The 12,742-nt window shown below is 44.3% G+C and overlaps 1 protein-coding gene across 1 annotated transcript in view; it reads left to right on the top strand.

Annotated features, from left to right (window-relative positions):
- The window catches only part of Alg14 (ALG14 UDP-N-acetylglucosaminyltransferase subunit), a 68,006-nt gene extending 67,446 nt beyond the window's left edge, over nt 1-560 (top strand). Inside the window, exon 4 of the mRNA XM_051185589.1 lies at nt 91-560. Within this exon, the coding sequence (XP_051041546.1) occupies nt 91-321 (231 nt within the window). The 3' untranslated portion in view covers nt 322-560. The remainder of the gene's footprint in view (nt 1-90) is intronic.
- The last annotated feature ends 12,182 nt before the right edge of the window (nt 561-12,742 follow it).

The following is a 12,742-nucleotide window of genomic DNA, read 5'->3' as shown; positions in this document are numbered from 1 at the left end:
ACACACACATACAAGATTAGGGTGTTAAGTCAAGAATAGTCCACTGAAGACAGTATTCTGTATTCTGACTTGGTCTTTTTTTTTTTTAAGGTGCTGTGTAATGGACCAGGAACGTGTGTTCCCATCTGTGTATCTGCCCTGCTCCTTGGGATACTTGGAATAAAGAAAGTGATCATTGTCTACGTTGAGAGCATCTGCCGAGTGGAAACTTTATCCCTGTCTGGGAAGATTCTCTTTCACCTCTCTGATTACTTCATTGTTCAATGGCCAGCTCTCAAGGAGAAGTACCCCAAATCTGTGTACCTTGGGCGAATTGTTTGACAAATGGCAACTTCAGAGTCTTGAGAATTTCACAATTACCAATAATAGTTATTATAATATTTGTCTTTATTGTAAAGTTTTCCAAAAGCCCAAAGAATTATCAATGGTGAAGAGTTTAAAGTGTGCAAATAACACAGTGAAGAAAGACAAACATTAGCACAGAGTGCCCGTCAAATAGACATGTCTGCACACCAACTTATTTTTCTAAATAAATGTGTATAACACTGCTTGCAAGTTTCCTTTTGACTCTTATAGCCATGTTTTTTTTTGGTTGTTGTTTCACTTTTTTTAGTTTTGTTTTTCTCGACCTAAATATAGAGTTTGTATGTTTAGTAACATTTCCTGTTTTACAGCTGTAAATAAAACAAAAGGATCCTACATTATAAAAAGAAAAGGACAGGAAAAGCTGGTTTGGGGGTAGGTATTGTTCTAGCATGTGATTATATACTCAGGAGATGGAGGGAAATATCATGGATATCCTTGACTACCTACCAAGTTTGAGGCCAGCCTGGACTACATAAGGAGCTGGGCACAGGGAAGAGAGGAGAGGGAGAAGGGAGAGAGAGAACAAGGTGTTCCTTTGGTTCTCTTCAGACATGTCAGCCTTTAATCCTTGGGTGGAAGCAGTGATGTCCCCAGTGAGTTATCACAGCCTAAAGGAAGCAGTTTGTTAGACTGGTCTCATGACAGTTTACACTCCACAGGCTTCCAGATCTCTGGCCATAAACAACTGTCTTTCTTCATTCCTCAGTCTTGCTTTGTGTGCTGTTGGCCAGTATCCAGACAGTATTTCTAAAGTCTGTCTGGTTAAAATAAATTTTCAAATGACCAGGGCTGTAGTTATAAGAACATGTTTCTATTGATCAGAAATCTAAATTCGCAAACATTAAAAAGTATTAAATGTATTTCCAATGCCATGGCTGTAACTGTCTCTTGTAAGGAGTAAGGTTTTTCCTCCACCGCCGGTCTGGTCCCGCCGCTGCGACTGCCCCAAATAATAACCAGAGGCTCTGTATTTGATATAATGCTAGTTTCTTATCGGCTAGCTCTGTCTTAATTATTAACCCATTTCTATGTATATCCACGTTGTCTTACCAGCGAGAGGCAGCTGGCAGTTCTACCTTCTCCAGACTCTCCATCTTGACTCCTCCTTACTACTTCCTCTTTCCTCCTTATCTCCTAGTCCCTCCTATCTTCCTTTCCTATTGGCCAACAGTGCTTTATTCATTAACCAGTATGAGAAACATATATACACAATGGCATCTCCCATCAGTCTCTAGCCTTTTGAGATGCTTAGGTCTGGTAGGAGGTGTATTTACAAACAGTTGTGTAGTGCTTGTTGTATGCATGTTGTATTTTACACACACTGTTCAGGTAATGCCTAATTTCAACCTGGAAGGACTCAATGAGATGCAGACTCTTACTGTCCCTGTCTTATGGATGGCTCATTCAGGATCACGTGACTAGGAAATGACAAAGCCAGTTTCGTGAGTATGTGGCTGATGCAGTCGGAGTGCCAAACTCAGGAGGGTCCCCACACTCTGCTTTCCATCTTTAGTTTTGTTCATGTTGTAGTATTATTATTTGTTGCTGCCATTTCCTGGTGCTAGGGGTTAAACCAAGGATCTCCCACCCTGTAAGATGAGTACTTGGCCTCTCCGCTCCACTCTCAAGCAACTTCCTAAATTTTAACAGGAACTTACACTTTAGACCCCACATAGTATGGAGCTGGTGCCACTCGAGACCATGTCCCTAACAGAACCATGTCTGTGACAGAAGTTCCTTGGTGGCCGGGAGTGTTTGTCTCTTTCCTATAAGCGCTGTTCCCTTAGCAGAGACACAAAAAAATGCAAAGACATTCACATATAGTACTTGAATTTATGGGTTTTTTTTTTATCTTAAATAGTCTGTTTAGCAGTATGATATAAATTTAGTAAAGAAATGGGGAATGGGCTGGCGAGATGGCTGAGCAGGTAAAGGTGCCTGCCATAAAGCCTACAACTTCAGTCCCCAGGACCCACATGGTAAAGGAAGGGAACTGACTTTTGTGGGTTGTCCCCTGACCACCATACAAATGCCGCGCATTTGCAAGCCACATACAAGCAAATCGGTAAATGGAAACTGGTTGATAAAGATATCACATTAGATTTAAAAGAGGCGTGACCATCCAGGATGATGTGAAGCTGATGGTGTAAGGTTGGCCAGACTAGGTGCAAACCTGTAATTGAAGCTGTTTGGAAAGCTAAGCAGGAGGATGAGACATAAATCCAAGGCCTGCCTGGATAACTTAGCAAATTCTTTTCTCAAAGAAGCCAGAGTGCTTCCCTAGCATAGGTGAGTTACTGACCTCAATCCCCAGTACTGAAAAAAATGCAATGCTAAGGCCATTGTGGGCCTTCTTAGTCTTTTAGCAGATGTCTTCCCTGAGTCAAATAGTATAGGCACATCTGTCACCAGTATGCTTTCTTTGGCTTGGGGCTAGAGGCCACCTCAGACATGTCTGGACTTACTATCTACCCCCAGTGGCCTTTGGGCAGGGCAGCCAACCAAAGGCTTGCTTTCAGTTCAGTCCTTGAATGTCAGGCATTAACTGTTTACACTGGCCTCTTGACCTGGAGTATCAGGCAGCAGATTACTGTAGCTTACCCAGGGTCGGGGATGAAGTGAGCTTCTATTTTGCTAGGGAGAAAATAATACTTGTTGGTGGCAGTAGTGTGTACATTTGATCCATATTAGAACCCTTCTCCCTGTGTATTTTGTTCCTAAGTGGCCTTTGGAAAAGGGGCTGGATTCAGTCCTGTGGGCTTCCCTCAGCCCACAGATAATCCTGCTGCAAAAGGTCTCAGGCCACGGAGAAGTATACAAAAGGTATCCTATGTTTTTCCCCCAGAAGTGCATGTCCCAGATGTTTGCAGCACCTGCTTAGTGACTAGCCCGCAGTGTCAGGGAAAGAGTCTGTGTGGTGTATTTCCCCAGGTTTGGTGTGCTGTGCGCACTCAGAGCCAGGGCAAGACTCTGTTATCGTGTCTTCCTGCTTAGCTCGAGATTATTCAGTAAACACATGCATGTCCTGCTGTGTGTTACTTTTACAGATCCAGGTTGCACTGGCAGAGGTGGCTGCTTCGAGGTTACAGTAAGGGACACAGTCTCCTTGCTGTGCCTTTTTATACCATTGAGAAAGAACGTTCTAGTTTCAACTTGAAATGAAGATCAATAGGTAGCTTGTTCTTTTGTGTTTCTCTTGGAACACTCCAGAATGCACCTTTTTAGTAGAAGACACCATTTATGCCAAATGAACTGAACCAGCCTTCAGATGAGAGGCCGGGAAACCACACATCCTGCCCACACCTACTTCCCAGTAGATTTTTATCTACTGTTGAGCTATCCCGAAAGGTCCCAGCAGCCTTCCAGGTCAGAGGGTCTGTTTCATAAAGGATGCCCAGAAATCATGGCAGGAAGCTCATGCCTGGACTGGGGGCACTGTGATCTGTGTCAACAACAAGAACACTGTAGGACTTAAAATTGAATAGCAATGGGTCCTTGCTACAAAAGTCCAAGCTTCCTTTTACAAAAGCAACTACCGTACCTTCTGAAGTAACATGGTGAGTTAAAATTGGGAAGCCTGTCCCCTTTCTGTACTGTGTCTTAGACTGCGTCAGTACATTTCTTTTATATAAAGCCCTGTCTGCTAAAAGGAGGATGGTGGAGGTGGGGGTGGGGGGTACCTGAGGGAACAGGGTATGGGGAAGGTGGGGGGGGGATCCCATTGCAAATAGCTGTGGGTGGAGACCAGACACTGACATTGGGTTTTGTCCTCAGTCCAGTCTCCTCCTTTCTCTTTTGAGATGGGGTCTCTCACTGCACTTGAAGCTCTCCCATTCAGTGAGCCCTTGGCTTCCTGTCACCACTCCCAGCACGGGGAGCCAGGCACACACCGCCATGCCAGGCTTCATGTGTATTCTGGAGACTGAACACAGGTTCTCAGACTTGCACACAGGCATGCTGCTAACTGGGCCGCCTCCCTAGCCCCAACTTAAAAGGGACTTGCTGGCTTTGCAACATTAAGCACATTTAGTCACTCATGGGAACCTCTCTTAAGTGTTAAGGATCACATTATACTGGCAGAGTTGTTTAGCATGTTAAAGCCTTGAGTTCAACCATAAAGCCAAGGGGGTGGGGGGGGGGACTAGTATTACCAGAACTTCCCTTCTTATCCTTCTTTCCTTTCTCCTCTTTGGCATTACCTTTACTATTTCTCTCATTTGCTGAATTCATCTGTTGACCCTGCCATTGACATAGTACCTACCTTATATCTACCCATTCCTTTCAGTCCTGTGGTCTCCATACCCTCACCCACCCCCAGGGACTAGACAAATGTTCTGCCAACGAGCTATCTCCCCACCCATCATGGCCACAACTTAAATACAACTCAGCATAAGTTCCTGGTTCAATTGACAGTTATTAAGGAATTGAAGCACAGAGCGGCTAAATAACTTACTAAATGGAACAGATTTTGTTTGGATTTGACCCAACTGTCTCTAGCATCTGCCAGACACCTTTTAGCTCCCCACCCCTCAGTGCCAAGGTTTGAGGCGGGCTGTATGGCTACATTCCCAATCCCAGACTTACCTTCACACAGTACTAGTAAGGAAATAAGCAGGGTGCCATGAAGGGTCCTGTCCTCGCCTCTCTTGAAAGAGCTATTAGGAAAAGCCTCAAAAAAGACATTTTAGGGGGCCAGAAATGGCTCCGTGGTTAAGAGCACTGGATGTTCTTCCAGAGGACCTGGGTTCAATTCCCAGCACCCACATGGCAGCTCACAGCTGTCTATAACTCCAGTTTCAGAACCCAACACCCATGGAAAACACACTGATGTACATAAAATAGAGTGGTTGGGGGGGGGGGTTGGTTGGTCTTTCAAGACAGGGTTCTAGGAGCCAGTCCTAGAACTTACTTTGTAGACCAGACTGGACTTGAACTCACAGACATTTGCCTGTCTCTACCCCACCCCCAAGTGCTGGGAATATAGGTGTGTGCCACCATCAACCAGCGAAATAAATCTATATGTATTTTAAAAAAGACATTTTAGCTGAGCTTTGAAAGGCTGTGCCTGACATATTTCTCCTCCTCTGTCAATGATTCCATCATATATGGGAGCAACTGGAAACTCCAATGCAATAATAAGATCACCAGCAACCAAGAAAGTAGAGACCCACACAGGCTAAGCACTCAGGCCCGGAAGTTTACCATCATCACTGTCACTGCCATTATCACCTGTTTTGGTCTCAAGCATTTGCATGTTTGGTCCACAGTTGGTGGCTGTTTGATGATTAGGAGGTATGGCCTTGCCAGAGGGAGCCTGTCATGGAGGGTGGGCTTTGAGGTTACAAATGACCCGAGCTATTTTCAGTTAGTTCTCTGTTTCCTGCCTGTGGTTAGAGATGTGAGTCTCAGCTGTTACTTCAGCTGCCATGTTCTGCCCGCCATGCCACACTTCCCTGCTGTGATGGTGACAGACTCTTCGCCCTCTTGGAACCATATACCCAAAATAAACCCTTTTCTCTTGCCTTGGTCATGGTGTTTTATCACAGTCATGGTAAATGGAAAAACATGCACAATCTTTCACCTCCACCACCCAACTCCTCAGTAGCCAAGTTCTTTCTTTTTTAAGATTTATTTGTTGTTGTTATTGTTGCTTGTATGAGCACTTTACCTAGCTCAACAGCCCTATTCTTAGAACGTAAAATTATTTAATGACTTATTTACTTTTAACTTATGTGTGTGAATGTTTAATCACATAGGTATATATGCACAAATCCATGCCTGGCGTACTAAAAAAGGCCATGGGATCTCCTGGAGCTCGAGGTACAGGCAGTATGAGTCACCAAGCAGGTACTGGGAATTGAAGCTGGATCCTCGGCAAGAGCTGCAAGTACTCATAACTGCAAAGCATTATCTCTCTGCTTTTAGAACGTTTCATTGTGGAAATGTTTTTTTTTTTTTTGTAGCAATTCCCTACGTTCTTACTCACTGCCCACCCATTACTGCTGGAGGGGCGTGGCTAAGCTTGTTCCATCTACCTATTCTTTCCTTTCCCTCTCTGGAGACAGACCTGGGGTTCAGCACTTTCGTCACGTCACGCATAGATTCTTGGGTTTCAGTAAGATCTTGAGGAAAACATTTCAGGCTCGCTCACCATCTGACTTTTACAGGCTCAGCTTGTTTGCGCGGGTCGTCAGTGGACTATGGAACCGCCCCTTTCACATGCTCTATGTGGTTTTAGGTCCAGAGAATTCTGGGAAAATCAGTTTGAGCGCTGAACCTCTTTTCATTTGCCTACTAGACTGGAACTGGGTAAAGGAGGGTTTGGGTTTCTTTCGACTCCTTGCTGTCTCCTTGCCAACTCTGTAGCTGGTATTTCCATCGATGTCCTGTTTTTCTCCCCTTGTCTTTGAAGCTTCTTCCTCCTCTTTTTGAGAAGAGACAAGAGCCTGCTGTTCCAGACTCTTCGATCCCTCCTGCTGTTGCTTGGCTTTTCTTCAGTTTAATTCTAGCCATAGTTTGAGCTTGTACTTTCTGAGGACTGGCAGCCACATGAGGCCCCAGAAATGGGAAGGGAGGCCTTCCTGGATATCATAGAAGATGAGTGTGTTTCGATCATGAGAGCCAGGCTGAAAACTTTTTGTTGAAGCTCTCTTTATAAAGTCAGCAAACATGAAATCAATATTTTAAAAGAGGAAGGCGGCAGGGGTAGAGAGCAGGGTTAGCGATAGAGAAAGGCTAGTTCGTACTTCCCTGCCAGAGACAGAAACATTGTTCTTGATTTGCTTGCTTTCAGGCAAATGGCTTGGGTATTAATTAAGGCTTCACAGTCCCGGCTATCTCCTTTTCCACATTCTTGCGGCTAATCGTCATGTAAGAGACACATGACTTCTGTTTCAAAGGCTTGAATTTATTAGAGTGGAAAAAAATCTCTGCTCTACAGGAAAGGAAAAAAGATTAGGACTCGGGTCCAACCGTTTGCTTATTCATCTGCGTATGGTTAAGAGATTTCCAAATATCCACTGGTTTCTGTTTCACTGTGACATGAGGCCCACGTGAGGAGGAGAAAGCAAAAATCCTGTTCCTGTCCTGGTGTAGGAATACATCTCCCTTTTGCCTTGAGGGCAAGAAATTGCTTCCTTTTTTAATAGCAATCCAAAGTAACCAAACTTAGAAGAAGCTGGCTTCTTTTGATAGCTATTTTTCCAATTAGCTTTTTAATTTTATTTGCAGTGCCAGGCTTGAAATCATGGCCTTGCACACATTAGGCAAATGTTCTGAGTTATACTTCCAGCCCTAATTACCTATTGCTTTGCATCAATTTACCTCACAAATTAGTAGTGGAAAACAAGCATCATTTAATGAAGCCCACAGACTCCGTGGATCCGCACTTCACAGGGTGTAGAAAGAAAGGCTTCTCTCTGCTTGATGGTGTCTAAGCATCTGTGGGGAAAGACTAAAAGGCCTAGAAGTGACTCAACTGGCTCGTCTAGAAGACCCAAGGCCTGGAGCGCTATGACTCAAGTCTCTTCTAAGATCTCTCAACCCAGTGCCTACACACAGCCTGGCCATCCCTGTGCTTGAATTCTTCTACTGGGTGACTGGGTTCATCCTCCCAGAGAGGGAGCATGTCAAGACTTTGAGTCCAAATGTCACTTCGGCGTCCTCTAGTAGATAAGGACTTTGGATTCACGAAAAGACGGTTCAGAGGGAAGGGGGAAGTGAGGTACAGAAGACCAATTAGAAAACTATAAAGCCAGGTGTGGCACATGCATTTAATCACAACACTTGGGAGGCAGAGGCAGGAGAGTTCTGTGAGTTCCAGGCCAGCCAGAACCCACTATAAACTATACAGTGAGTTCCAGGTCAGCCAGGTGTGGTAAAATGAGGTCACTTTATAAAGACACAGGAGCAACTTATTTCATGCTAGCCATAGTGGTTTTCCCTGAGATATAATTCACACACCATAAAATCCACCCAGATGCAATTCAGCGGGTTTTGGTACATTCACAGTTATACAACCATAACTATAAATTCCAGACCATTTTTCATCATCCCCAAAAGATACCTCATATTTGTTAGGAGTTCCTTTCCTCATCACCCTTCCACTGTCCCTGGATGCTGCTAACCCAGTTTCTGTCTAGGAATTTATCATTTTATGAATTGGTCATTTTATATGAAGGGAATGGCCTGCTATTTGTCTTTTGTTTCTAGCTTCTTTCACTTGGCATAGTAGTTTCGAGTTTCACCCATATCATTGTGTGTGTGTGTGTGTGTGTGTGTGTGTGTGTGTGTGTGTGTGTGTTATACAGGATGTATACCCATTCATGTGAGCATGTGTGTACAGATGGTCACCCTCTATTTTTGAGACAGAGTTTCTCAGTGACCTTGGAGCTCAACGATTCAATTAGGCTAGCTAGCCAGTGGGTTCTGTGGGTCAGCCTCTCTCTACTGCCCCCAACCCTGAACATGCTGCCATGCCTGCTTCATCACACGGGTCCTTATGCTAGCATGGCAAGCAGATTTGATTGAGTCATCTCACTAGACTCTATTTCATCCCTTTCATCAATTAAATAATATTCCATTGTATGGTTCTACCTGGGTCATTTTGTTTATTCATTTAATAGTTGATGGACATCTGGGTTACTTCTGGGTTTGGGGATATTATATGTAAGGATGCTGTGGATATTTGTGTACAAGCCTTTTCATGGAATACAGTTTCAGTCCTCGGGGATTTATAGCTGTGGGTGGAACTGATAATGAGGAAAGGCTGAACCGCAGGCCCGGGGAGACGGCTCAGTGGAATCACTTGTCACACCAGCTTGAGGACTGGAGTTCGGAAACCCAGGATGCTCTTGCAGCCCAGGTGTGGTGGCCTGCCTGCAAAGCCAGCAGTAGAGGGGTGGAGACACGATCCCCATAGCTAGCTGGCTAGGTAGACTAGGGTACACTGGGTTTGGTGAGAGACTCCATCCCAAGGTAGAGAACGATAAGGAAGACATCTGATGCCAACATCTGGCTGCCACATGCACAGGCATATTCATGTACCTGTACAAACATGTGCGCTCATGCACATATGAATAGTCATAAATGCAGATACCAGACACCCACACACTCCCCCCCCACACACACACATGTCACAGAAGAAGTTTTCAGATCCCCCCAAATCAAAGAATATATTGATGAAAGACAAAATACAAATAAAACTAGCTTTTAAAATAAGAACAAGAAAGGGCATTTAAACACCACTTTTATTTTAAGTCTAACTCACAATGGAAAAAGTTTCAGCCTGCAAACCCGATCTGTGAATCTGGATCCATTTTTCTACCATGATATTGTTGGTCAACAGACTGCCACCAAGCACAAAATGTCACCGCGTCCTTTATCAGCCAAAGGCCTGTACCTCTTGTCACTCGGTAAATATTTGAGGTAATCCAGAGTCCGCCTGACCAGATGTTTACAGGAGGCTTTTTTGCTCTCACTGAAAACTCCCCTTTCTCTAAGGACACACTCCCCAAACCAGGCTCAGGTCACCTCTCTGAGCCAAGAACATTGAAGTTCTGGTTGACCTCAAAGTGTCCTTGTTTCTGTTGCCCTAGCAACTGCATTATGGAGCAGAGGCAGGTAGCCAGTGAAGCCTGTGTGTAGATGCTCGCTTTATCACCTACACAGATTCAACCATGCCTAATTTGTGTTTTTCAATGTTTGAGTTTCCTTACCACATAAAAAAAGAATTTGAATAGTATCCATCATCTTTTGAGATCCTTCCAGCGGCAGCAGGTAGTACCACCCTCCATCATTTATTGGGTACTAGCAACAGGCCAGGTACTAGCTATACTGGATATACTTTGACTCATTTATTCCTCAAAGCCAGTCAACTTAGGCTACAAACTCCAGAGATCCCCAGTTGTCTCCCCGTGGGTACATAGAATGTGGTCATTCCTGTTGTTGAAGTTGAATTACTTCTCCAGGACCCCAGAATTCTGTCTCATGGTCCAGCCTACTTCTAGGGCGTACATGGGTCTCTGGTCCATAGAATACAGTTGAGTCTTGCCTGGGACTCAGAGATGACAGAGTTGCTTGTGATGGAGAAATGTGAATGGCAGTGGCTCTGTAGGTTAAGGAATGGACACTGCACAAGCAAGTTCTCAATGTAGGGAATGGGGCCACATAGAAAGAGGAGGGAGGTGGCTGAGAACAGGAGCCTTTATTCGTGCTCTTGTACGTGTCAGCGGGGCTAAGTTATGGTTACCACTTCATTTTTTTTTTTTTTTTTTTTTGGTTGTTTCATTTTTGAGACAGGGTCTCAAGCAAGATCCACTGTGTACCAAAGGCTAGCCTTGAACTCCTGACCCTCTTACTCCATCTCTGAAATGATGGGATTACAGGCATGGGCCACCATGCTTAGGCTACTACCTCTTTTTGAAAAAATATAACAGGAGTCTGAAGAGCAAAACAAAAGAAAAGACGATCTTAACTTTATAAAAGAGAGACTTGAGTCATTTGCTTTGGGTGCACTGCTGGCCAGCGGCACAGCCAGTGCTCAGACAGTTCTTACGATCCACATTCTTTCCCTCTGTGCTGCCAGATGAGAAAACCACACTCCCCAGGGCGGCTGGGACTCCCCTGAGACCCTCCTGAAAAGCATCGTCCACCTGGTAAATTGCTTTTCGACTGTGTGCTACCTTGTTGGTGCCAACTGAGACCGTGGCAAGCAGCAACAGTGGTGGCAGCTCCTCCAAATTACCATGGGAAGTTGACTCACCAGAGAAATATTTGATCCCAGAGTATGACAGTTAATCCTGGGATTTCACTCTTTGTTCTGAACTTCTGACCTGCAGCTGCTGGCCTAACCACGGGCTCCCAAGAAGGTGAGTTAAGTAGATAGTAACCTTGTTGAATGAATATCCAACCAATCAAATGAGCAGGCCTTTATCTCCTTTAAACTCTAACGCTGGGAAGTAACTTCTGATATGCAAGGACCCCCACCTGCCCTCCAAGGACATCCTAAGGCACAGAAATAAACCTAGTTCAACATAAGTTCAGTCGTTGTTCATAATGAAACATCCAGCAAATGACGAGTAATTTGAAAAAGCAACTCTGGAAAAAAAAAGCACACAAAGTTTTACAATATTTTTTAGAGGGCATCATTTGATGTGCTTAGCAAGTAGTCAGTTTAATTCTGTTTTGAATACTGACCACAAATACCTGAAGTCAGGAATAATGAGCATAGCAAACGGATTGAATGCTTCCGTGCCAGGCACTGTCTTTGGTCTTTCACAGACATCAAATTGACAGGATGCTCTCAATAGCCTTAAGAATAGCATTGCCACTTCTTATTTATAGATGAGAAAACTCACAGAAAGAGTTATCTGTTTGAGAGTAAGACAGCACAGTAAAGCAATTCTCTAAATGTCAGATATAATAATGAGAAAAAATATTTAATAAATTATTATATCCCCACACAATAAGTATGCCAGCATTAAAATTACATTATTGGCCTGCAATAATAATGAATCTGTTGATGAGATGCCTGTTACATAAGAATGAGGACCTGAACTTGGACCTCTGGAGCCTGTGTAAAAGCTGGACATGGGAGTGCTTTCTGGAAATCCTCACACTGGGGAGGCAGAGGTAGGAGGATCCCTGGAGCACATCGGCTGGCCAGCCTAGACAAGCTGATGAGTTTCAGGTTCAGGGAGAGACCTTGTCTGAAAAGGTAAAGTGTTGCCAGCTAGGATGGTACACAACTTTAATCCTAGTACTTGGGAGGCAGAGACAAGTGGATCACTATGAGTTTGAGGCCAGCCTTGTCTCCAAAGTGAGTTCCAAGACAGCCAGAACTACATTTTAAGGCTTTGTCTAGTTTTAGAAAGGTAGAGTGTCAAGTGATTGAAGGAAGCACATTAACCTCTGGCCTCCATACACATGTATATATGTGCATGTGTAGCTACAGCACCCACAGACTCTCTCTCTCTCTCTCTCTCTCTCTCTCTCTCTCTCTCTCTCTCTCTCCCTCCCTCTCTCTTTCTCTCTCTCTTTCTCTGTCTGTCTTACAGAGTGTGATAACCTATAATCCCAGCCATGAGGAAGGAAGACTGTAAATTCAAAGTCAGCCTGAACCACATAGTGAGTCCCTTCCTAAAGGGGGGTGGGGAGGGAGAAAGGAAAGAAAGAAGGAAGGAAGGTAATTACTTCTTATGGACTTGAGGTATAGTCTGTGGTAGAGTGTTTACTTACTATGTACAAGGTCCTGGGTTCAACTCCCAGCACCACAGAAGTCATTTTCTTAGCTACAGTCATAGCTATGGTCTCCACCACTCTTTGGACAATAGCATCACTTGAGCCCAAGAGCTAAAGACAAGACTGGGCAACATGT

This window comes from Phodopus roborovskii, unplaced genomic scaffold (assembly GCF_943737965.1).
Source record: "Phodopus roborovskii unplaced genomic scaffold, PHOROB, whole genome shotgun sequence".
In the NCBI taxonomy this organism is placed as follows: domain Eukaryota; kingdom Metazoa; phylum Chordata; class Mammalia; order Rodentia; family Cricetidae; genus Phodopus; species Phodopus roborovskii.
The sequence above is the reverse complement of the archived record's forward strand: the minus strand, read 5'-3'. Positions and strand labels throughout refer to the sequence as shown.